At 43.2% G+C, this 24527-nt stretch overlaps 3 protein-coding genes across 6 annotated transcripts; all 3 read right to left on the reverse strand.

Moving 5' to 3' along the window:
• Positions 1-195: 195 nt before the first annotated feature.
• On the reverse strand, positions 196-14158 carry ncapd3 (non-SMC condensin II complex, subunit D3). 2 transcript variants are annotated; one of them, XM_041050316.1, is made up of 35 exons: positions 14085-14158; positions 12641-12813; positions 12174-12336; positions 11608-11774; positions 11221-11391; positions 11072-11133; positions 10902-10989; positions 10479-10612; positions 10231-10303; positions 9952-10077; positions 9535-9787; positions 9239-9277; positions 8296-8388; positions 8058-8131; positions 7755-7889; positions 7326-7546; positions 7026-7217; positions 6833-6930; positions 6636-6745; positions 5941-6048; positions 5451-5565; positions 5232-5327; positions 4864-5102; positions 4618-4697; positions 4396-4533; positions 4114-4247; positions 3768-3976; positions 3432-3542; positions 3079-3246; positions 2772-2884; positions 2394-2440; positions 1784-1831; positions 1416-1478; positions 981-1029; positions 196-423 (listed from the first exon to the last, which is right to left on the reverse strand). In XM_041050316.1, exons 1-35 carry the CDS (start codon positions 14134-14136, stop codon positions 354-356), a joined length of 4212 nt encoding a protein of 1403 aa, XP_040906250.1. In that variant the 5' UTR covers positions 14137-14158; the 3' UTR covers positions 196-353. The 2 variants fall into 2 exon arrangements, with proteins under 2 accessions (XP_040906250.1, XP_040906249.1); XM_041050315.1 differs by having other exon boundaries at positions 8058-8134; positions 14085-14155.
• Positions 14159-14805: 647 nt separating this feature from the next.
• LOC121189719 (calcium homeostasis modulator protein 2-like) lies at positions 14806-18138 on the reverse strand. Of its 3 annotated transcripts, none has more exons than XM_041050121.1 (3): positions 17975-18138; positions 17029-17634; positions 14806-15778 (listed from the first exon to the last, which is right to left on the reverse strand). In XM_041050121.1, the coding sequence occupies exons 1-3, from the start codon at positions 18008-18010 to the stop codon at positions 15365-15367; spliced, it is 1056 nt and encodes a 351-aa protein (XP_040906055.1). In that variant the 5' UTR covers positions 18011-18138; the 3' UTR covers positions 14806-15364. The 3 variants fall into 3 exon arrangements, with proteins under 3 accessions (XP_040906055.1, XP_040906056.1, XP_040906057.1); XM_041050122.1 differs by having other exon boundaries at positions 17983-18112; XM_041050123.1 differs by having other exon boundaries at positions 17979-18095.
• Positions 18139-19917: 1779 nt separating this feature from the next.
• On the reverse strand, positions 19918-24239 carry calhm3 (calcium homeostasis modulator 3). The gene is made up of 4 exons (XM_041050252.1): positions 23736-24239; positions 23044-23171; positions 22811-22938; positions 19918-20986 (listed from the first exon to the last, which is right to left on the reverse strand). The coding sequence occupies exons 1-4, from the start codon at positions 24020-24022 to the stop codon at positions 20540-20542; spliced, it is 990 nt and encodes a 329-aa protein (XP_040906186.1). The 5' UTR covers positions 24023-24239; the 3' UTR covers positions 19918-20539.
• Between the last annotated feature and the right edge of the window lie 288 nt (positions 24240-24527).

The following is a 24527-nucleotide window of genomic DNA, read 5'->3' on the forward strand; positions in this document are numbered from 1 at the left end:
AACCACATAGTGAACAACTTCAGTATTTGTTCAACTATAGGGCTGAAGTTTAAAGTACTTTTTTATCAAAACATGTTTGTTTTGATCACCTCATGTCCACTAGATAGAAATATGTTGTATCGTCTTCCGGTTCCTGTTAATTGATAATTCAAATTCTCAAAGGTCTTTATACTTTGGACACAAAAAAATATGAAGTCAATGACACCATTTATTACCAAAAACATCAACAAAGTCACATAAACACAGTGAAGATAAACACAACAGAATATCAATAAACAGCATGTAGATGAGAAAGATGAGTGGTAGCTGTCGTACAAACAAAACAGAGAGAAAACCGTGACGCTGTTTGTCAGCTAAACTTTAGACGATCTTTTCTTCTGACGGAGAGGAGACTGCACGTTCCACTGCCTCTGCCGAGGAGCTCTGAAACACAGAACAGACCACCACCACAACACACCACAAAGGATTAATGCAAGGTGTACGAGGAGAACTGGTGCTGTCTTAAAGGCAGAGGGGCGTCACAGCAAACACTGATTGGTTTGTTTTTCCTTCATAAACACACATTCTGTACATAACTATATTTATTTGTAATTTGGATGAACCAACTGTTTAAAGGTTATGGATGATTACAATTCATATTTTTCTAAATCATCAACAAATGGCTCAGTAGTTTCCTACAACAGCTGGACACTGCAGTTTTTAATCAGACATTATAGTGTACTTGTTGGGAACTGGATTAATTCACTTTTGGGGCTCTGAGTATTTGGGGCAGTGTGTGTGTGTGGAACTGAGTCTGAGGCTTTGATACACACACACAGCACATGTCACAGGGAGACATTCAGTGCTGTCCTTTAGCAATGACATTAGAAATTGACAATACACCACACTGGAAAAGGAAAAGCTGTATTAATGTGTTACGTTCTTGACTGTGTGACTGAAACACAGACTGTGTGGAAGAGAAGACATAAGTGGTGACTTACTGCTGCTCATTTGACTGCATGTGAAGGACACTGCCGTCCCCGCCAAGACCTGTGAGGACACAATGGAAACAGATTCATCTAAAGCCAAACTTGATAGCCTGCCTACCTTCCTCTTTTCAGTTGTGGAGGGATTGAAGTTGATTTTCAATTAGAACAGAGATTCTCATACTCTTTAACCGCAGCATGAACACCTGATCAAACTGCGAGAAGTCAGAGTAGTGTTATAAAGTCCTCTAAAATCAAAGATGGACAGAAGCTGACCCCAAACATCTGAAAGTCAAACCAAAATATATATCAGTGTCTTTTAAACAAGTGGTGAAGATGCTGGAAGCTCTGCTGCTGGAAAACAACCACATAATAGGAACAAACTGTCCCAGTTTCATTTGTACAGAACAACAAAACAGGGAAAAATAAAAAAAAATACACTGAGCTTACTTGTTCCTCGGTCACTGAAGATTGCACTGACTCCTTCATCAAAGGTTAAGTTGATGTTGACATCTGGATCATAGGGCAGAGGACAGATGGACAGGTGGGGATGAAGGTGAGTATCAGGCAGGGCGGAAGTTCTTATCCATAAGGTAACAACTCTAAAAATACTTCCCTCGTATAACTCACCCACAAATTGTCATTTCTACGTTTCTGTACAGATTAAATGAACATGACAGTGAGTTTTAGATGTGTAAGTGTAGCTCTTTGCCCCCGCCTCGACTCTTCATGCTAAGCTCAGCTAGCTGATATCCACCTGAACCCGTCACTCTTAAAGTAAACGATTTCCCCAAAACCTTGACCTTTAACCTTCGTACCTTTCGGTGTGCTGATGGCTCTGTCTTTTACATCTCCTTTACGCATCACTGGGAACAAAGACACAAAACAAGTCAGGGTAGAGCTGTCGCTGCCTAAGATACTGATGTTGGCTAGAAAAGAAACTTTCAGTCATCAGATTGGATTAAATATTAAACTTAAGTGTTCATGATAAATGAGATCAGGAAGGATTTTTTTATTTAAATTGTTTCTCTACTTTAAAAAAAAAATGCTGCATTCTGTATAGTCCTCTTCACATTCCTCTAATCAGTTTTAGTGGATTTCAGAAAATGTGTGGATTTAAAATCTAAGTTAAACCTGCAGTGACTGATGTTTTGGCCACTTGGTGGCAGCAGCACGAAATACAACACTGATACTGTATATTAGCACCTCTGATGTGTGAGCAGCTGCTCTCTAACTGTGTCTGTCTGCTGTTTGCTGCTGAACAGGAAGTGGACTTTGTACAGTCTGTCTGATGAGAGCTGTGAGACTGAACCAAAACAGTTAGAAGAGACTTTAAAGTTGTGCAGAGCAAAGAGGAGCTGAAGGGTCGGTGATGATTCTCTGTTCAACGCTACCAGCGACACAGTTTTAACCTCCAGTGTGTCGTACCTGTTCCCTCCAGTGTGATTGACTCCTGCCTGGATCTGTGCATACGCCTGATGAAAAACACACACACACACACAAAATGTAAAACACTTTTAACCCTTGTGACCTATTAGAGATTCCTCACCATACAACTGCAGTCAGTCCCTGTCCCTCTCTCTCTCTGTCCCAGTGTGTCCTGTCTGTATCTACACTCTGACCTCTTCAATAAAGACCTAAAAATAATCTTTGAAAAAAATGACAGTCCTTTATTTGACTTTCCTGCTGCATCCAAGAAAGTATACAGTATATTAGTCTAAGATACTGGTCATTATTAATCAAAAGAAACCAGCAGCGTGCCTTTTGAGTCCCTGGTGTGGATCAGCTGCTGTGATGGAAACCTACCTGTCAGTGTGCGACAGTCTGACAGATGGACGGTCCAGACGTGGCGGCTGCGGGGTGGCAAAGCTAAACGGGAGGAGGGGCCTGGACCTGATAGGAGAGTCCTGGACTGAAACCTGAGGAAAGACCAGAATCACCAGGACACCCTGACTGACTATGGGAAATTCAGAGATGCTGACGTGCATTTTATTTTAGAAAATAACAATTTCATTGCAATTATTTCTTAAAAGACTGGATAATTCTGAAACATTATAATGTGTTGAGTATTGTTACTAAATTGTCTGTGTTGTGTTTCATTGTGTATCCTGACCTGTGCAGTGGGAGTCTTAGCGTCTCCGGTCAGGGTGCAGTTGTCCATCTGTTCCTCCATCTCTCTCTCCTTCTCAGCCGTCTGCAGAGCAAACTCCACCTCAGCCGCCAGCTGTTCATCTCCAGAGAAAAACTCCTTGACCTCACTACGGTACTCCTGCATCGTCACCTGATGGGAACAACAGCGTCACATCATGAATGGGGGTTAGAAGTTTTGAAAGGGGCCACTGGCCATTGGGTGTGGTCAGCCTGCTCTACCACAGCCTGCATTTTGCATCAGCTGCTGCAGAGGTAAGGTTACATTAATCAAATGAATAAGCAGAGAACCTCCACATGTCCATGTTGTGGTCTCACCTGGAGGTAGGCCATGAGGTCTCTGACGACAGGAGAGCGTTTCTGCTCCAGCAGACTCTTCAGGCTGATGATGAGAGGAACTGTGTTCTCTATGAAGGCCTTCTTCTGGACCTACGGGTCAGAGCAGGAGGCTGAAAGGAGCTCACCTACAATTTTATACTGGTAGTAAACAGCTGCTACACTCTATCAGATTCATATAATACCTGCAACCAAACACTGACTCCACCCACTCACCTGCAGTGTGGGGCAGTAAACTGTTACGTAGTAACATGTTGCAGTAATGTGATTGCTTTTTTTTCCAATAATGAGCAGTGTTTAGGTAACAGCTTTGCTTACCTGGGACACCACCTTCTTCTGGGCGGCCTGCAGGACAGCCTTAGCCATGGTGGCCATGTTCTCCTCCTCTGGTTCCTCTCCTGCCGGGACTCCAGCTGGAGCAGATATGGCCTGCAGCTTCATCTCCTTCAGGCTCAAGATGTTGAAGGTCTCCGACAAAATTTCAGCACCATCTGCATCCAGAGGCAGCTCTTCGTCCGCAAAGCATGCTGGGATGGATGGGGAAAGGGTTAATATTACTATAGGCCCAAAGTGGTGCTTGGAGATTTCACAAAGAGAAAGTGAAAGAAAAACATTTAAACCAGAGAGATCTGTGGTTCTGTGTGGAATTCAAACACGTGGTCACCTAAGACGGTCTGGTTGATCTTGTTGGTGATGTTGAAGCGCTGGGCGTCTGTGAAGTGCTCCAACAGGAAGCGGTAGATCCGAAAACGCTTCTCACGGTGCTGAGCTCCTTTCAGTGAGAACCGGACCTTTTCACTGAGGACATAAAAAAAAAAAAAAGTCCATGAAGGACAAAGAAAAAAATGCACAGGGCTGTTTCAGTGTGCCATCTCTGAACATATCAAACAGTAAAAAGCCAGACGTGAACTGGATGACAGAGACGATATCCCCCACCGCTTCCTACCTCTCACTCTGAGGGAACTTGTTGTAGGACTTGTGTTTGCTGTAGGAGTTGAAGTGGAAGATGCACTCGATGAAGTGCTGGCTGAACATTTCTGGGTTCTTCTTCAGCAGCAGGTGGAGCAGGCAGTATTCACACAGACTGGGGCAGGAAACAGGAGGTTTGATTCTATTGACTATTATTTATTCAGTCATCATTTTTCTGTCTACACACAGAGTGATTTACCTGGCGATGGCCGGGACTGGGTCGACCAGTGCCACCATGAAGCGAAAGAACAAGGAGCCCTTCCATTTCACAAATTCCTCCTAGGAAAAAAACAACAACAAAGGTTTCAAAAGACAGACATGACAAACCCTGATTAGAAGAAACACAAGTTCCCTCCATCAGGTCAAACTACATTAAGTGATAAGGAATTCAAATCTTTTTAATAAATTTGAAGATAATTTTCATCCTGTATGGAACAGTCCCCACCTGGAGCAGGTTGGTCAGCATGATGAGAGTCTGCTCCCTTATGACAGCTTCACTGTCTCGCAGGCAGGCGGAGATGTTAGGGATGTAATGATCCACGATGTTAGTGTATCGAACACACAGGTCGCACATGATCACCACCACATTGTTGCGCACGGCAACCTCAGTGCCGACCTCCAGCTCCCTGGCAAACACCGGCAGGTACTTCTGGACCAGCTCCTCGTGCTGTAGACACAGTTTACCTGAACCAGGCAGACGCCGAAACAGAGGAAGTATTACATGTGTGATGGGGCAGCAGGAATGCTTGCGTTTTGAATGAGACTATCATTTCCTGTGATGAGAAATGCTGAACCACTGAGAGGACACTTTACCTAAAGTGATGACTCCGTGGGCTCTGACTCTGGTAGACAGAGAGTTTGCTTTGAACTGGGACAGAGGCAGCGAGGGTGGCAGCTCCTCCTGACACTCTGTCAACAACCAACAATAAAAAATAAGTCAGTCATACCAACCGTGTTAATCTTTTCCTCTCTTAAAGACACAGCATCATCAGAAGGTGCTGCCTGGCCAATCACATTTCATGTTTTACGTACCTGCCAGTTTGTCAGAGTGTGTTGTGAGGACAGACTCCACCAGCAGCACCGTCCTTTTGCCAACCTTGGCAGGACAGTGGAGTGACGCCACACCCAGTGTGTGGAGGTGTTTTACCTGGAAGACAGAATATTTTCAGTTATATGAGAAGCACAGCTTTTACAGGCACTGACCTGGGATGGTGCAGCATATTGGGTCTGTGATTCTGACAAATAACAATAATGTGACACTTTGAGTACATGCAAATTAAGCTTCTTCGTCTTCTCTGTTTCTCTGTTTCAGACCTCTGTCCACACTGAAACATTAACCATGGATTTATGTTGATTATGTCAGACGACACCAGAATGTTTGAAAAATAAGGATTTCAGTGCAGCAGCTTGGGAATGACTGCTGGTTAACATGTAGTGTTTATGGGTCATGATTAAATATCCAAACCCTTTTATGACAACAGCAACACTAAGAGGGAAAATCCAACAAAGGGTTAGTTCTCACCATCAGCTCCTCATTGAGGTTCTGGGATCCATTTTCACTCAGGATGATGGCGGCTAAATAAGCTTCACACACCGACACCAGCTCACCACAGTGCTGGTTCAGAAAAGCCTGAAGAAAGCACAAGAAAAGTCATATAACATGACAGAAACTATGAGCGGGCTTTGGAGAGAAGTAATGTTATGATTCCATTTTGTGGACGCTGATGTGGTGGACATCATATTACTGACTGTGTTCAACACCTAAATTTTACTGGCTACTTCCAGCAGGATAATGCTCCATGTCACAAAGCTAAAGTCGTCTCCAACTGGTTTCAGTGAGACAGTCAGTTCAGTGAACTTCAGAGGCCTCCCCAGTCTCCAGACCTGAATCCAGTAGGACACCTTTGGGGTGTGGTAGAACAGGAGACTGGCAGTTTGAATGTTCAGCTTGGGTGGAGCGTAACAGAGCAGAGTGTTTTTCTTACAAGTCTGACGCTGGAACAAACTTGATTTCCAGAACCTGGGTTTGTTTTTCAATTAGGAACCAAACCCAAACAAAAAACATCAGTAAATATTAAAAAAAAAAAAAAAAAAAAAAAAAAACAAAACTTTGACACCTTTACTAACAGACCTCTCTGACAGGGTTTACATTTTGCTCCCTAATGTTTCTAATTAGGAAACACTACTGTATAACAGTGAGGAGGCAAGATCTCCAACCTGAGTCTCTTTGACATCTTCACTGCGTCCGAGTTGATAAAGGGTCTCCACAGCAGCACTGATCACCTCCAGAGACAAAGTGAAAGTCTTCAACCGAGACATCAGATCACCTGGGGAGAGAGAGAAAGTTAACAAATTATGATAGTTCCCGACTCTTCCAGTGAACTGTCCCATCAACTCAAAGCTCGATCACTTACAAACTATCCTGTCTTTGGTATCTTCATTCAAATTTGCAGCGACGTCTCCTATCACGCACAGGATGTGACAGCAGGTTGTCACGCTTACATCCTTTGAACTAAGAGCAAAAAGAAGTAAGTAATTCATCTATGTAACACTGAATTCTCCCCTGGCTCAAAGTACATCTAAAAGAATACTGTGTGTCCCTCACACCTGACCATGTTGTCCCAGGCGTCCAGGATCTTGCCGTAGGGCAGTCTGGGAGAGAAAGCGACGACCTTGGAGAGCAGCAGCCAAGCCCCAGCGGCGTGATCTGCCTCCGTGTGTGAGATCAGGTTGGTGATGAACGTCGGTGTGAACTTGTTCTGCTTGGACCAGATGGTGAAAGCCCTGCTGAAATATCGGCTGGAGACCGGAGACAAAAACAAAATTAGACACAGACGCGGTGAGGTGACAGTCAGCAAAAATAGTTTTGAAATCTAATTAAACTGGACTGAATGTAGTTGGTCCCACCTGAGGTCCTGGCAGTCGTGACAGAGCAGACCCAGCAGGTCCCAGGTCAGCCTCTGACTGGTATCCAGGTGGTGGCCGGCAGCGTACAGCTTCACCTGGCTGAGCAGCACCTGGTCCAGAGCCTCCAGGGCCTTGTCCTGTACTGAGTTCTCAGAGTCCACCACAGCTGGCACCACCCCCTGCAGCCACGCCTTCTGCACCACACTGCACTCTGGTTTGGCCTGGTGGTCACAGCAAAAAATATTTAACTCTTAATAACAAATCACTTTTAAAAATGTGCACTGCAAAATTTATTACACATTTTTTTGTCACTAGATTGGCAAGAGAATAAATATTTGTTTGTTTACTGACAGACCCATCAGAGAGATTTTTCTGCGGTGGGTTCTGTCCGTGTTCTACCGTCTCTCAGAGCTGTTGGTTGAGACTCACAGCGAGCAGCTCTCCCACACACTGCAGGGCCTTCTTCTTCACAGACACAGCCGGGTCTCTGCAGCGCTCCGACAGCATCGCCAGGTTCTCCCAGCTCGTGGGGATCACGCCGTGTTTCAGGAGACCCACCAGGGCCTGTGGAGGGACGGCAGAGCACAGGGGGTTAAAGGTCATCTGTTGGAGCAGGCTGCACAGAGGACTACTTAAAGGTGAAAACACATAACTGACTGACTGATCTGTTATTGTACTCATCATTATGGAATCTAAACATGAAGCTATGCGGTAAAGCTCAGCCTCAGGTACCTGCAGTGCAGATTTCCTCACGTTGGTCTTCCCGTCTTTTACACGCCGCAGGAGAAGAGCCATGTTCTCTTTTGCTGCTTTGAAAATATATAATAACAATAAATCTCAGACTTTAGACACAGAAGAACAAATGTGTAAACAGCGCTTGCACAATTATAAACAAAAGCTGCCCAGTGTCCTGTGTGTGTGTATTAAAAAAAAATCAGCTGAATGACACGCTGAGGTTGGTTTGTCTCACCGTCACAGCCGGAGCTGCACGTGCTGCTGAACTCCACGGTCCTGAACGGCAGAGAGCGGTAGGTTTTCTGACTCTGCTGAGAACTCAGGCTTCCTGAAACACACAGTCACATTTATTAACACACCAACACTTCAACAACGTGTACTACAGTGCTGACTGAACTGTCCATCCTTAGCACACAGTGAAGCACCAAGAGCAAGCAGCCAATGCTTAATCAGATTTTAAGACTTGTTCACTGTAACCGTGAAGACTCTTTCATGAAAACTGTTTAAGATTAAGAGATTAATCGATTCATCATTTGATCTTTAAAATAAATAAAATCAGTACACAGCAAAAAATCATAATCATCATAACATCACAGAGCCCAACATGATGTCATCAAATATCTTGTTTTGTCCAAACGACAGTTCAAAAACAAAACATTCAATTCAATATCATTTAAGAGCAAGAGAAGCACTGAATTCTCACATCTGAGAAGCTGCAGCCATCAAAGTGTTGACATTCTTGCTTGAAAAATGGCTTAAATGATTAATCGATTATCAAAGTAGCTGCTGATAAATTTTAGATGAATTCATCGATGAATCATTGCAGTCAGACAATCAGAGAGGTCAGAAACAAACCACTTCACTTCCAGATCAAACTGAACATGATGAGGGAGCAGAGAACATTCTTTATGCACTGTTAGAGCAAGAGGAAGATTTATATCAAAAGCCTTTATTCAATCAGGCAGATGACTTAAAACACAGACCTGTTTCGCCCTCAGCAGGTGTTTATCACCGCAGAAATAGTAAAAACAGACAGATTAAGACACTAGTATTAATCTAATCAGGCTAAACAAACTGATAACATAAACATCTCAAACCAAACTCTCTCTATTTTGAGAAACACTTGGTTTTGTCAGTCAAACAACAAACTCTGTAATGAAGACACAAAAGAGGTTTACCTTCTGTGATTTCACCTTCCAGCACTGTGTGGGTTCCAGCTAAACAGAAGAGTAGACAGGTTACTACATATATATATATATATTCTTTAACACTTCAAAGCATTATGTGATTTCACCCCCACATGTACTTTCATGCTTCAGCTCTATAAAGTGAAGCAGGTCCTAGATTCAGATCCAAAACCAGCCCAGATTCCTCACATCTAAATGCACTTCACAGGAAAAAAGGCTAAACTCAAGTGTTTCTGTTTCTCAGGTCTGTGTGTGTGTGTGTGTCTCGTGTGTGTGTGTTTTCTCACTGGCAGAGAAGAGGTTGTGGACGGCCCGGGTGACATTGAGTGAAGGCAGCTCCAGACACCGGGCTAGACAGGCGAGGGCGTGGCCCTGGACGGTGGGAGATTCGTCCATCCGCCGAGCGAACAGCAGGTCCTGGATCAGGACCTTGTGTGGCAGGAAGCAGGTGAGGTCCGGGTCCTGACACTCCTCCGGCCTCCTCTCCGGCTGCTCCAGCAAAACCATCACCACGTCCACAGAGAAGAGCCGGCACACCATCTACAGAAGCCAGAGCAGCACACTGAACACACTGGGATTCCACATAATGAAGCCTGATAGTTCGACTACAGCTACTGATTACTAACGTTTATGCACACACCCATATGTAAGGTTTGAGATACATTTCTCACGTATTTAAAGAGGCGACCACTGGGACGTGTTACCTTCGAGTGTCTGGAGAAGTTAAACAGCCACTTGATGAAGCAGGCGTAGTCTTTGCCTGTCATCTGAGACGTCAGCATACCCACAGCCTGGGCTCCGTGGCTCCGAAACTCGCTTTTCTCCACCATCTAAACGTCCACGACACAGAACGGTTTATCACAGCTGTGCTAATGCATCAGCTAATAACAAAGTAACAGCAAACTGTGTGAGAAACACGATCACTGGACACTTTTATCTTTACAGGAAGTGCAGCGCTGCTGAGCGTCTGCGGGAGGATTCACCTGGAAGCAGATGTGCTGCAGGAGGATATGCAGGAAAGGTAGAGCCAGCTCCTTCAGTTCCTCCACCAGGTGACTGTAAACACGCAGATCGTAAGCAAAGTCATATATGGTCCAAGATGCTCCACTTTCTCAAACTTCCTCACTTGCTTCAAATATCAATAAATGTGCTGAACGCCATGATCAAATTTAGAGCAGTAACTCCACAGTCTGGTTTAACATTGGATCAAAAAAAAAAAGCTGCTGTTTACCAAACAAAATGGAGGACCAGGTCACGGGTGGAGAGGACGGCCTGGCTGGGTACGAGGAGGGTGGGCTTCCCTCTGTTGCCTTTATTCATCATCAGAATCACGTAGAGAAGCCGGTGGAAAACCCTCCGCAGGGACTGAACAACAAACACAGCCGGTCAGATCTTCTGTTATGACATTAAGGACAAATAACACTGTAGATATCAACTATGCTGCATGTTTAACCATTATAAGATCACACAATACTGTGAGAAATATATGTTGGAGGTCGTGACGCTAAAAGAAAGAAGCCACACCGGTGCAGGAAGAGAAAATGTTTCTAATCTCCGCAGCCTGAACATGGTATTCAGAGAGATGAGTTTACACAGTAATCTGTACAGTTTGTGTACAGTTGGCCCACCGTGGACCATGACTCTGGGATCTTACTTCTTTCTGGTCTCCGTGTTTCGGCGAGCAGAGCAGCTGCAGGCCGTAGAAAGCCATCTCAGGGACACTCCTCAGCTTGGTGATGTCTCTGTGCAGAAATAACACAACTGTCTCTTTCACGTCCTGGATACATTCTCCAACATGACAGAGCGAGACGTCAGAAAACTCACTGTGCAGCGCCGAAGGTTAGCTCTCCGATGACCGGCTCAAAGTAAAGCAGCTTGCTAAAGATCTGCAGAGGAAAAAAAAACAAAGACACAGGTTAGCTGCTCAGTGCAGTACGACGGGGAGGCACCGTGATGGTGGAAGCGGTAGTTACCTGTGTGCAGTTGCTGGCGCCCTGCACTCTGTCTTTGAGTGGAAACGTCTGCAGGAGTCTGAGGAGGCTTTGTACCAGGAGGACCACAGCATCTCTGATCTTCACAAGGTCCTGACCGGAGAAATGAAGCTCCTCGTCCTCCTCCTCTTCCTCTGCGTCATCCATCTCCATCTGAGGAAAAGAACAGGCAACATCATTTCCAGATACATATGGTCATTTTAATAACACATTATTTTATACATCTCTCTCTGTTAGATAGCAGCATTTTGTTTCCTCAACGCTACATTATTGTTGCGTGGTGCGTTCATGGTGACTCTCAGATGTTGCTTCCTGTCCTATCTCGTAATGACCCTACAGGTTGGACTGATTTGTGGCACTGGACCGTACATCTGGAGCGTCTTTCCGCTGTGGTTTGGAGCGTTTGCCGTCTGCCTGAGAACTCTTCAGGCTGTCCTTCTTGCGCTTTTTTCCAGATTCCTGAGGCCAGCAGTGAGAGGTCAGGTCAGAACACGTGTCCAGCAAAACCTCATGGAAAACCTTGTTGGCGATGCTCCCTGAAAGCACAGAAAGTCATGTAAAAAGAAAAGTAACTGCTCACAAACACACTCAGCTGTGCATCACTGTCAGCCTCATAACAGAAGCAGGGAAGAAGAAGAGCATTGGCTGGTTAACATGGATATAAAGTGTGCTTATTTAAATACTTAGAGCTCAAGGACACACAGAATGTGTTTTGGGAACCTTTAACATTCACAGCGAAGGATCAGATATTCTGCATTCCAGCATCAAGCATCCAATGTTGTTATAAGGAAGATGAAGGTGAGCAGTAAAATGATCACCCATTAACTGTTCATTATAAACCTCCTTCAGTTTACAGACTCACTTTCTCCTGTTGGTTTGCTTCCATACCTCCTGACTGCCTGTGTTTTGTAGGTATGTTCTTCAGATTTCCTCACCTGGGATTCCCAGCAGCAGCAGGTAGAGTGAGGCGGCGTTCAGGCCGCTCACTCTCTGCTGGACACTGGCGGTTTTGGTTTTTCCTGCCAGGATGAAGAAGGACAGCACGGCCACCAGAGACTTGACTGACACGCCATTCTCTCCCAGGATCGCCCAGATACTCTGCAATGCAAAATTAACTTTACGTGAGAGTATAGTGCGTGCTGTCTGAACATATTGTAATAGTTAACACTGAACTTTAAGAATCAGTATAAATTCAGGTCAGACAAATAAAGCCTGCAAGTTCAGGTCAGAAAGCCCTCAGCCTTCAGGTTTAAAAGGAAAAGAAATTTGTGACATACAGTAAAATGAGTAAATTTGAAATTTGAAATATACATACTTTCAAGTTAACAGAGTCAAAAATACTTAATTGTAAATAACCCTTGTATTAGCTGGTTCCCTGAAGCAGAGGAGAGATCAGTTTTACCTGAGAGGTTCCACCGCTGCCCGCAGACTGCTGTTGTTCAGCAGCATGGGCCAGTAAGCACTGGTGCAGGTTTCTGAAGGCCTTGTCTCCACTGGCTGTCAGATCTTTTTCAATGGTGTCATCCAGGGGTTTTCTCTCTGTGAACTCTAAGTCCCAAACTGCATCCACCCAGGCTGAAATCACAACAGTTACCACATTACCTGCAGTGATTCAACACCACAAGAGAACTTGGAGCACTCTGTTAGCAAATGTGTGATGGCAAAAATATTTCTAGGACCATACCAGGGATTTTATATGTTTAAGTCATATAACTACCCTGCAAAACTCAAACCTGATGCAGTCCCACCTGTGTCTCCGTGGACTAAAGTTACTGACAGCAGCTGCTCAGCTGACACCACAGCCACAGCGAGCACTTCCTCAGCAGACACAGGTAATAAAATATAACTCTACTGAGGTCAAAGAAATAACTTTCATACATCATTTAGTACAGTTATCAAAATTATAACAATATACACTAAGTACTTATATTCCCCGTATCAGTCAGAATGTTGATATCAGAATTTTTTTACTCTCTACTTAGTATCTGCATCAGCTCCAGTAAATCCAGTACTGGCTGGACTCTTATTATTTTCTTGATCTATTAATTATTATCTGTTATTTTCTAAATATATCAATTACTTGTTTGGTTTGGTTGCAAGATGTCAGGAAAAATACCAAATTTTTGGTAGCTTGCTTGAAAAATGCCTGAAACAGTTAATCAGTTATCAAAACAGTGAATTTAATTTTTTTTCTGAACTGGGATGAGGAAAACCAGCACAGTAGATCTTTTGAAGACAGACAGACAGACATGTAGAAGATGTTTGTATGAGACAGAAATGTCCAGAGAAAAATTAGCCTAATAACTGTACTGATAAGTAAACTCTGCACCAAACTCCCTTTCTGAACTTGTCAATTTAACGCTGCCAAGTTTAAGCTTTACCACGATGTTTCAACATGGCTCTGACGCCTTTAATCGTAACTAAAAACCTTTGCTCTTCAGTCAGACAAACAGGTAACTAACTGACAGGCTCACTTAATTAAAATTAGATTTCATCAATCGGTTCGTGTCATTTTCCTGAAACACAGAAACACACACCCTGATGACCCGGACCACAGTGTGGTTACTCAGCTGTTAGCTGAATTCGCCACTGGTTCCCGACCACTGAGGTTTAAGACTTGACGTTTGGTTTGAAGTGTGTTTTTGTTTCCAAACCAGGCGACACTGACTAACTTTAAAGATGTGTGAATGGGATTCTGACTGCTGTTCTTCCTGTACAGCAGCGCCGGTCACATAACCCGGGAAACAGCGACGTTAGCAGCCAGGGCGGCCAAAACTATCCCGATATAACCAGTCCCCGTTCATTCTATATAATGCGTTTAACACAGACAAAACATATATTTTTACCTTCTGGTACTTCATTTAACCTCAGAAACTGCAGCGCAGATATCAGCTCCATCTTGTTTATGTTTTGAATCAGCCCGCCAGAAACGCAGACTTTTACACATGCGCAGTGAAAACGTTTTAGGTTGATTCTTTCAGCTGTCATTACTGCCATCTTCTGGTGTGGAGGATGCACTGTGTATAAAACACACGCATCATTCTGGCACTAATTATGAAAATCTTTAAACCATATATAACCTTACACCTTGTTAATTTATGCATATGTGACTCAATCTGAGATGGATCTGGACCAGCTCTACACATGGAGTACTGACAGATTCAGCCTGTGGAATCAGTACAAGTCCACACTGGTTTTGAGTTCATTAACAAGGGATGTTAACTTTTCAAAGGATTATTTTTAACATCAAGCTGAAGGCAAAATATTTGAGGTGTTAGTAATCTATAATCCTCACCTTGTCTCTGCCTGCTTTGTGATCACAGACTCAGCAGTATGAAAACTTGGAGAGCAGAGCTGGTGGACTTGTCAACAATCACGGAAAACATCATGAATGCAAAGTGTAAATCTACAGTCTATTTTAGTTACACTTCTTCATTAGCAATCTCTGCAGTAAAATGCTGAGCTTGCTCTGTTTTCATGGATTTTTTTTATGTTATGTTATGTTATGTTATATTATTTATTTATTGGATTACCATGCAAAATCAACAAAAGGTGCATTTTGTCATTGTGTAATCGTTAGTTCAGAGAATATTCATGACAAAAACAACAGAGACTAATATGAAAGTGGAATATTTCTATGAATTAAAATAATAAATGAGAAAAATAAGAGTATGCAGGACAACATATGACAGTACAGACTCTGTATTTGTTCTTTCTGGCACTGAAACGCAACATGACTTTAAAACGATGGTTCTAACACAGTCAAAGAGGTTAAGTGAGAAATAATGGGCACCATGAAACCCAACTAATCTGCTAATGTTACTCTACTGCTCACACATTAGTTACATTTTCGATGTCGTTCTTCTGCTCCTCATGATGGGCTTCAGTTCTGAGCTATCTGACCTCATTTCAATGCTTAACAAGTCATTCTGATGGCTTAAGGGTTCAGTATCAAACAAAACATGTCATTATGAAGTGTCATCCACACACGTCAAAGGGAGAAGTAGAAAAACTAGTGTCCGTGATTGTCAGATTGTTAGTTTCAGAAAAAAAAAATAGAAAGAAACTAAAATTGTCAAATACACTGACACTGTCATGGCTGCAGCCACATTATTGAAGGATGCTGTCAACTGAGCACGTCCATCTCTTTCTCCAGGGCCTCCAAATTATTCTCCTGGCTGTAAGTGGCCCATTTGTTGAGCCTGCTGTACAGGGGCAGTCCATTCTTCTCCCTGTAGAGGTAGACACCAGTCACTCTGTTCCAGTCAGTGCTGCAGATGGGATTAGCGCTCTGGTGTTCAGCCAGCTCCTCCTTCTCCTCCTTCTCCAGTGCCACAAAGCCAAAGAAGCTCTTAATGTTCTCCGCAGCCAGGAGGCGGGCGTGGACGGCAGCTGTGCGTTGGAACAGGGTCTTTTCATTAGAGCGGTACACGGACCAGTAGTCCTCCTGCTGGTAGCCAAGTGGAGAGGAGCAGCGCTTCATACACAGCATCACGAACACGGTCAGAGACATCCCTGCCACCAGCAGCCAGCCAATCAGCTGAAAACAGGGGACAGTCGTGAAGTCAACACCTTGTGCTTGCTGTTTTATGCTCTGGCAAACAGGCAGAAATGGCAGACTACATTCAACATGAGGAACTCAACACTTATATGGTGCAAATACACTGAATGAGACTATTTTCAGCAGCGGATTAATCCACATTTGGTGCACGAGTGAGTATTTGGGGTCAACAGGAAGATTTGTGTGGGACTGAAGCAAAATAAACTACAGTGTGTATTCTATGGTACAGAGGAATAACATATATCAGGCTTTGATACACACACATCTCGTGTCTCAACAGCTCTAAAGCTGTGTTGTTATCAACATGTTGTCATTCAACATGCATTAAAATGTAAAATAAGCTGTTTCCTTTGTGCAGTAAATACAGTATCATATCCTCATAGTGAGGCTTTCACATCCTAAATACACTGGACCCAGAGTGGTTTACTGATATTTGTCTCATGAATGTCTATAAGTGTCTTCTTCATAAAAGTGACTGAGTGAGTGGTTTTTAATGTTTCTGCCTCCTTAAATGACACAACTTTCATATTTGTTGGAAGTTGTGTATTTAACTTACAGGTTTAAGATATCCTGGACCAGCTGGACCAGGGGGACCTTTACCTGGGGTAAAAGTGGTGGACTGATCTTCTCACTGTGAATTTCACACAGTGGCATCATGAATGTCTGAAAACACCCCTGTATGTGTGTGAGTGAGTGAGTGTGTAAAAGGTCTTTTAAGAAAAATGTCCCTAACCACAGCCTGTACTCACTGATGTTGTCTGACAACCTGCAGCACAGACAGAGACGCTATACAGAGGAGCTGGGCGGATGGATACACTGTCATTAATCAAGAAATAGTTCCAACACGTAACTAATGCAACATAGTGTCATTAAAAAAAAAAAAAAGACACAACAAGCTGATCAGCTATTACTAGAATTCATGACATTACTCGTTCATATGGTGTTTTCTCTTCCAGCCTTCCTGTGTGCCTGACAGCATTGCCAGCAGGGTGACTTTTTTTTTTTTTTTTTTTTTGACACTGCAGCACGGCTTTATTTGCTAGTTTCATTACTGTTTTTAGAACTTGATACCCAGAGGGGCACTCAAAATGATGTTACTTACCAAAGTTGCTTTCATTCTCAGAAACAAACAAAAACTGAGTAACCTGTTAAAAAGACCAAGGTCCAGACACAGAATATGCAAAAATCAAGACAGTCCTGCAAACACCAAGAATAAAGTACTACACTACCTGAGATTCAAATTTAAGTCGACGCTCAATTTCGACCCAGAAGCCTTGTAGCTCCTTTGGAACACTTTCTTGGCATGGGAATTTCGCCATGACCTCTGGCAGCTGACCTGAAGGGAAGCCCTCCAGGGTACTGGGGTCAATAAATTCACTGAGGGCACATGTGTACGCCTGGCCTTGCAACAAAGAGATAACCACCCATGTCAGTGGAGCCACAATAGCTCGACCAATAATGTTTCCCAGCAGTGCAAAGGCGCTGGCCCCAGACAGCTTCCGACACTGTCTGAGCCGACACTCGGACAGTAGGTCCCAGGTGTTCGTGTTCATCATTATCCCCACGAGGAATAGTGCCAGCGCTGGAACGCCAATGGCAGCTAAGCCGTAGATGTAGTTCCTTCCAGAGGAGCAGGGACAGTGAAAGGCAAAAACGTTGTACGCAGTCTGGCCGGCCACAGTTCCCAGAGCGATCAGACCATTGAAGATCATCACATCTTTACTCTTGAAGAAGAGCGACATAAACTTAAAGTTCTCTGTGACCAGTGCAGCAGCAGCCATGTTTGGTCTTTTCTGAGAATAATACTGAAGAGTGTGGTTTACAGCAGTGTCAGGCTGCAGAGACAAGAGACAAAGAGAAGGGAAAGAAATAACAAACTAAGAGTTTAAGAGACATTTCTGTTTGAAACCAACACACTGCTTTGATTCTCAGAGTAGACTCAAGTTTTACAACAACTGTTTAGTAATGAATGGACTCAGTTTACTTGCAGAATACTATATACTATGAGAATAAGTATTAAAAGTAAGTCATGCTTTAACAAGCGAAGATGCCAGAGACAGTTGAAAACATGTTCAGACTGAAGTTTGTTTGTTTTTTTCAAATGAAATCCTAAACGATATATCACCAAACTAAATGATACTGAAAACAAAGAGCTACTATGAAATGCAGTCATACAAACTCACGCCGTGGCAATTTCCTGAGGCGAAACATGTGACTCAGCCTTCATGATCCATTACAAACATCCAATGCAGTAACATCTCAGGAAAAACTGTAGAGTCCAAAACATCAAATCAACTTTATGTAATGCTGAAAAAGAGACGTTCCTCTTCTTGCATGTAACTCTGAGTCTGTGTTTGCAGTCTGGGCACCAGAGATGACTCACAGTCAGGAACTGCCCTCCAGTTTCCTCCCAGTGGAAAAAAAAGAAGAAAAAAACATGCGGTGTGTAAGTAAAAACATGTGTTGGAGATCACACAGCAATATCGTGACAAAGCGGGGCAGACCAGGAACTGAGAGTCTGTATGAATCGCACATGAGTGTTACAGACACACAATCAGCTGGCAAACATTTCATTCAGTTTCAAATGGAATTTTCCTTAAAAACAGTTTTAAGACTCTGTATGTAAAGATGAGTGAAAATGAATGGAGAAGAAACAGTTGTTTTTACTATGCTAACATATAATAATAATAACATATAATATGTCAGCACTATAAAGACATATTTCACTAAATGTGTGATTACTGTAATCATTAGGGACAAAGGATGCTGATAGAGGAAGAGTTACATTTCCATCGTCATGTTTTAGTCAGAGCCAATGTTTTCATTGTCAGAAAAGGGAAACACTCCTCTGAGCAACCCATTAGACAGAGCTCTTCACCACTGTCACCACACTAAATGAGCAAACGTGTTTCAGAAGAATACCTGCAGTAGCATAAGGAAGCTGCTCTGGAGACACAGAGGTGGTGGAACAGCACCTCAGCACGACACTGCATGGTGGGTTTAACGTGGCATGGTAATGTCAGTCTGTTGGTCAGTCCACCACAGTGGTCCAGACTCAGATATCCCTACAACTATATCATGGATTTCTATGAAACCTGACAGACACCGTACGGACATTCATTGTCCCCGGTGGAAAGATCCTGACTGACTTTTTCTCTGGCGCCAATATGAGGTCAGCATTTGTGGTTTTGAGTGAACTATCTCAACAACCATTATACCTACAGTACTTAGCAGTGCTTGGCATAAGTACAGCCTCACAGCCAGCATGGCAAAACTGTAAACACAGCAGTAAGAACGTGTTTTGCTGCTCATGAATTCAAACTTGATTTGCAAGAGGGAGAATGTGTTATTTCCTCTCTGAAAAGTGACATAGTCTTCCTCTGAATCTGCATTAACAGTTTTGTCAACCTGGGAGCAACAGGACAATGTGTAAACACCTGACATATAGTATTAACACCCCATCATGTTTGAAATGTGAATATGTTGGCAAAATATTGTTAATGCATCCAGCAGCTACAGAGCAATATTATCATTCATTTAATTACATTAGAATATTTCTCATGAGCTTAAGTGTGTGTGTGTTTGTTTTGTAAGCAACACATTCGGTACGTTGTTGTACCGAATGTAAAACTATTTACTACTTCATGTTTAAGGCAAAGTACATAAAATAAAAAACAGAATTTTGTGTGAGTCTGTAAAGTTTGTTTGGTTCCAAATGTCCATTTGCATGTTTCCATCAATCTGTGTGGGTGAGCTCCATGTCAACAACCTGTATGCAAAGCCAGCCAGTCTAAACCCTAGCATAGTCAAATGACCCTCTCAACATGGTTTGACCCTTTGAGCAAAAGAATTTTGTTTAGTAATCCATAACACAAAAGAAACAAGTCAAAGACTAGCATGATGTAAAGAAACAGGACTTTAGATACTGTTATTCACCTGCATCTCCATTTCACCCATGTCAGGTGCAGTAGAACCATCAAACAGGACTGACTGGGCTGTGAGTCTTGCTGTGAATGACAGGACGGTTCATATTTGCAGTGAACTTGTAGCAGCAACATCAATAAAATTGACAAATAGTTTATTCTTTTTTTTCATGTTCAGTTTTGGTACATTTGCTTTTAAACAGGCAATGTCCTCAGATATAATTCCTCAAACGAAACTTCCTGTTCTTTCCTGTCAGTTAGTTTAAGAACAAAAGACAGACAGAGAAGGCAGCACTGCACCTACAGAACAGGAACAGGAACAGGAACAAGAAAACTTTACGATGTACATCTCCTTGAGTCTTTGTAGTAGTCGTATTATTAGTTATGACATTCTGCCTTTCATTGAGAGACAGGAAACAAGGGCAGAGGTTTCAGCTGTCAGTGAAAACCACTCCCAGCATCCCCTGGAAGAGGTCAAAAGTCATCGAACAGGAGTCAGTGGTCGACAGCAGAAGGATTGGGGAGAACCTTCACATCTGACACCACAGAACAAAGAGACAGAGTTTACTATCTCCACCCATAAACAGCCACCATGTGACCGGAAGTTAACGATTCGGTCATGTGATGACATCTGTGCCAGTTCGCTTCACTGAATGAAGACGGTGAAGTGCTGGACCTTTGAGCTTAGACATCAGTCTGAGTTTAGGAAAACTCACTGCTAAACCGAGGTAACCCACATCTAACTTGTTGCTATAGTTTAATGTAAGTGAACGGATGATCATGATTCACGCTGCAGCTTCACACCTCTGAGTGTGTCCTACACATCAGAGTATAAAGTCTTCCCTCCACGGTCCTCCCAGGTGACAGACGTCCTGGGCCTGTGGGCGATCCTCGTCACGTCAAGTTCAGGTTTATTGTAGTACCACTTGTCGAGCAGCTGGTCCACCTGCTCCTGCTTTGATATCCCATGAAGTCTCTCCTCTTCATCCTCCCACTCTTCTTGGTGGTTGGTGATGAAGAGCGGGTGGGGGAGACGGAGTATGGTGTCCTCCCTCATGTCCTCAAAGAACTGCACCACACATTTGCGGGCAAAGTCGCGAGCATGAAGGACACAGGTCTCGTCAAAGAGCTTCTGCTCCACATCCAGGTAGTTGCTCCAGTAACGAGTCTGCAGGAAGGTGGCGTGGTCATCGAAACAGGGCTTGATGAGGCGTGCCAGTGCTCCCAGTATGATCAGGAAGAGAAGGATGGACCAGCCAACTGCCTAGACAGGGCGAGGAAAGTTAGCTACACAAAGGCAACAAAGGCTATCAGTCATGTGGTGCGGTGACTGTGACGAGCCCACAAAGGGCCGTCAGTCAGTGGCAGCAATTGTTCCCAATTCTGCCACATACGGAGGGGGTGTGTGTGAGTGTGTGTTTGTGCACTTGAACACCTCACAAAAGCCTGATCAGCTTTGACAATAACTCTTTTACAAATGACTCCAATGATGTGTTTGTGTGTGTGTGTTTCACCCTCGTATCCTTTTAAGCACAATGTTAAGATTCAAGTCCTTCATCAAGGACTGAAGGACAATCTGGTTCTGTTCTGCAAAGGAGGTTATGTTTCCACCTGGTCTGTGTGTTGGTCTGTTCATTTAGTTTTCAGCAGGAGGGCACAAAAAAGTACTGAACCTATTTGTACCAAATTTGGTGGAGGAATGGGCCCTAGTATGGGCCAGGGGAAGAACCCGTAAAATTTTGGTGTAGATTCAGGAATTTTTTTAATTGCCATTCTTAACAATGCAAAACAGGACAACATTTTTTTACCTTGACAGAGGAACGCACAATACTGCTCTACCAATATATGCATGTGCATGTACATATGAATATTAAAAGCCTTATTGTTCCTGTAATTAATCCTCCTTTACATACAGGCTGTAAAGAAATCCCATCCCAAGCCATGTTAATGTAAGTGAACAGTGACTGAATCTACAGTCTGTGTGTAGCACTGCTTTAGGTGTGTTTTGGTCTGTACTGGACTCAGTCTTCACACAACCTTGACAAATTCTACATTGTTTGAAAGCTCTAAGTCTCCTGATTCTATGCAAAGCATTTTGGGATCTCCACATCACAGCAACAGCTGCTGACAGTTATTTCAGACGTGTGGATGTGGCTCCAAAGTGTTTTCCTTCACGTTCAACCACAAACTTCATATTTCTTTTTTCATACTCTCATTGTGACTTTTGGTTGCAAAGTTCTGACTGTAATAAAAAAAAAGGGTTGAAGAACAGTAACCTTTTCATTTTGGTACAGTGTTTTTGGATTTGTACACAGGAGTGGTAACAGGTTTGTGCAAAAAGACACCGCTGAGATCTGGGAAGACAAGGACGTCACTAAAACAAGGCCAAAGACAAGGTTGGAAAAAAATCACTTTCTTTTGCTTGTAATCGTACCACCGTATATATATATATAAAATATTCAACATATTGTGGCACTTTATACACCAGCTGAACTTAAAGTACATATATCAGAATCAGTAAATGTCAGCTGATAAGAAACAGGAGATGCTTTTGAGAATGAGAAGTGTGTTTATTTTTGTCAAATGAATATTAGCTTTGTAGAATGTCAGGCTCGTGGGCATTGTTTATTTGTATCCACAAAATAAACCCCCTTTTTCCTCTGTTTTCAAACCTGGGACACCCACAGGCTTCATAGAATAGAATAGAATAGAATAGAATAGAATAGAATAGAAATACTTTATTCATCCCAAGTTGGGAAATTTCACTATCACAGCAGCAATACACAGGCACTCAGCCTCCAAATATAAACCTCTATTGGTAAAAATAAACAATATAGACATTATTTACAGAAATAGGAATTTAAAATAAGAGTAAAAAAGGAAGTGTGCCATTTGAATAGAAATATAAAATCTAAGTACAAAAACAAAGTGTGTTCATGTGTGCCTTAACCCTGTATCACACCACTTCAGTGACCCTCTGACCAGACCAGGTGTGTAGAATAAACGAACCCTGACCCCTCACCCCTCAAAGTATGAGCCTGTGTGTATGTAGTGTATGCATTTGCGTGCTGAGGGTGAAACAGCTTACTTGCGAATAGCAGCGAACATAACGAGAGACTGCTTTGTGGAAAGAGATGTTCCTGAAGATAATGTCCTCCTTACAGGGAACTTTGGCCATGATTTTGATCACATCCAGACCTGTGTTGTTGGGCATACCTGAGGAAACCACATGACAGATCACACAAAGTGACGATGAGTCCAGTAATTCTAGATTGAAAATGCATTTCTCTGAGGAGGAATGTTGGGTGTGATTGCAGATACCTGAGAACAGCGCAGGGTCTACACTAACACTGAAGGCACAGATGAAGATCTTTCCATCCAGCAAAGTGACCAGGATCCACACCATCGGGGCCAGCAGGGCCCTCTGGATCATGGCTGAGAACAGGTACCTGTAGGAAGACACAGAACCATCGTTCATCCTTGTGTTTTCAACAACTCCACCCTCAAATATCTATAATATCTAAATATATAAACATCTACAAAAATTAACATAGACATTATAGCAAATAAAATACAATCAACAAAATGCCAATCTCCTGTTCTACCACATCCCACAGGTGTTCTACTGGATCCAGGTCTGGAGACTGGGGAGGATGACAAGGAGGGGAAGCTGATGTAGCCCATCCACCTCAAGGTTCAGCATGCTGTGCATTCAGCACTGAGCTGACACAACTCACGGAAAGAAAGCATCACAAGTTCACAGTTTTCTTAAGGAGATGTGGAACTGCCCCAAAACTCAAGGTTTCAGCTGCTAAAAGAGGAGCAGGAGCAGGAGTAGTGTATATAAGAAGATTTTGTTTGAGATGCATTCCCTAAAATATTTGGGCTAATACATCATGCATCATACATTTTTGCTGAGTATCAGTGGCACTAACAGCTTCAGTTCACTGTGCGCTCAGAGGTAATGGTAAGAACTGTCTGAGTAAATTAAAGGAGTTAAACCTTTGACTCACTTCACCACAGCAGGATTCTTGGATCTGTTCCCGATGGGTCTCATCCACTCGTCCATCATGACGCCTGTGTGCCTGTTGATCAGGACCCCCAGGAAGAACAGTATGATGGGAGGGACGACCATCACCCCCAGAGAGTACAGTCTGTTGTACTGAGGGAGGCACGGGCAGTTGAAGTCGAAGCTGGTGTAGAGCTTGACGCTGACCAAGGCCAGGATGATACAGATCCCATTGGAGATGGACTCAGAGTTGGACTGGAAGTACTGCAGGACTAACTTCAGACGCTCCATAGTTTCAATTTACTGTAGGTAACAGCTGCTGTGGTTTTTAATTCAACAAGTGATGGAAACACAAATAGTTCCAGTAGGAATTCCTTGTGTTACCAAATGTTTTAGCTTGTGTAAAAATGTGCTTGTAAAAAGGAAATCTGTCGATTAATGCTGATTATTCACTTTAAACCTGAAACATTTCAGCCTACCTCACATACATGAACCGATCCTTTCAGAAGAAAAGTCTTAAATCCACAAATGAACAGTTTCAGAAAAAAAAAAAACAGCCTGAGCTTTTGTGGGAAGGTAGCAGCTCTGGAGTGGGTCTGAGAACGCATGAATACACCTGAGCAGGTGAGAGATGTGTGGCCACACCCTGCCTCTCTGTTAAAAGCTTAAAGGAGCCACAGCAGGAAGTTCCCCCGAAGGCTGAGCTACAGTCACGACTGGGCCTCAAACTCTACTTCTCTAATCAGTCTCTGATGTCTGATGTGTTGATGACTTCTGTTGAAAGGACAGATGCTTT

The sequence above is a fragment of the Toxotes jaculatrix genome, chromosome 11 (assembly GCF_017976425.1).
Source record: "Toxotes jaculatrix isolate fToxJac2 chromosome 11, fToxJac2.pri, whole genome shotgun sequence".
NCBI classification, from domain to species: Eukaryota; Metazoa; Chordata; class Actinopteri; family Toxotidae; genus Toxotes; species Toxotes jaculatrix.

Excerpts from the sequence above, each read along its gene's own strand:
- ncapd3 (XM_041050315.1), bottom strand. The coding sequence starts at position 14,136 with ATGGAGCTGATATCTGCGCTGCAGTTTCTGAGGTTAAATGAAGTACCA. Across the intron at positions 6,049-6,635 it reads AAGATGTCAAAGAGACTCAG|GCTTTTCTGAACCAGCACTG; the intron begins GTTGGAGATCTT and ends TGCTTTCTTCAG. Across the intron at positions 3,543-3,767 it reads AGAAGAAGGTGGTGTCCCAG|GTCCAGAAGAAGGCCTTCAT; the intron begins GTAAGCAAAGCT and ends TCTGACCCGTAG.
- LOC121189719 (XM_041050121.1), bottom strand. The coding sequence starts at position 18,010 with ATGTTTCGCCTCAGGAAATTGCCACGGCGTGAGTTT. Across the intron at positions 17,635-17,974 it reads AATTGCCACGGCGTGAGTTT|CCTGACACTGCTGTAAACCA; the intron begins GTATGACTGCAT and ends TTGTCTCTGCAG. Across the intron at positions 15,779-17,028 it reads GACTTAAATTTGAATCTCAG|CTGATTGGCTGGCTGCTGGT; the intron begins GTAGTGTAGTAC and ends CCCTGTTTTCAG.
- calhm3 (XM_041050252.1), bottom strand. The coding sequence starts at position 24,022 with ATGGAGCGTCTGAAGTTAGTCCTGCAGTACTTCCAGTCCAACTCTGAG. Across the intron at positions 23,172-23,735 it reads AAGAATCCTGCTGTGGTGAA|GTACCTGTTCTCAGCCATGA; the intron begins GTGAGTCAAAGG and ends GTCTTCCTACAG. Across the intron at positions 22,939-23,043 it reads AGACCCTGCGCTGTTCTCAG|GTATGCCCAACAACACAGGT; the intron begins GTATCTGCAATC and ends TGGTTTCCTCAG.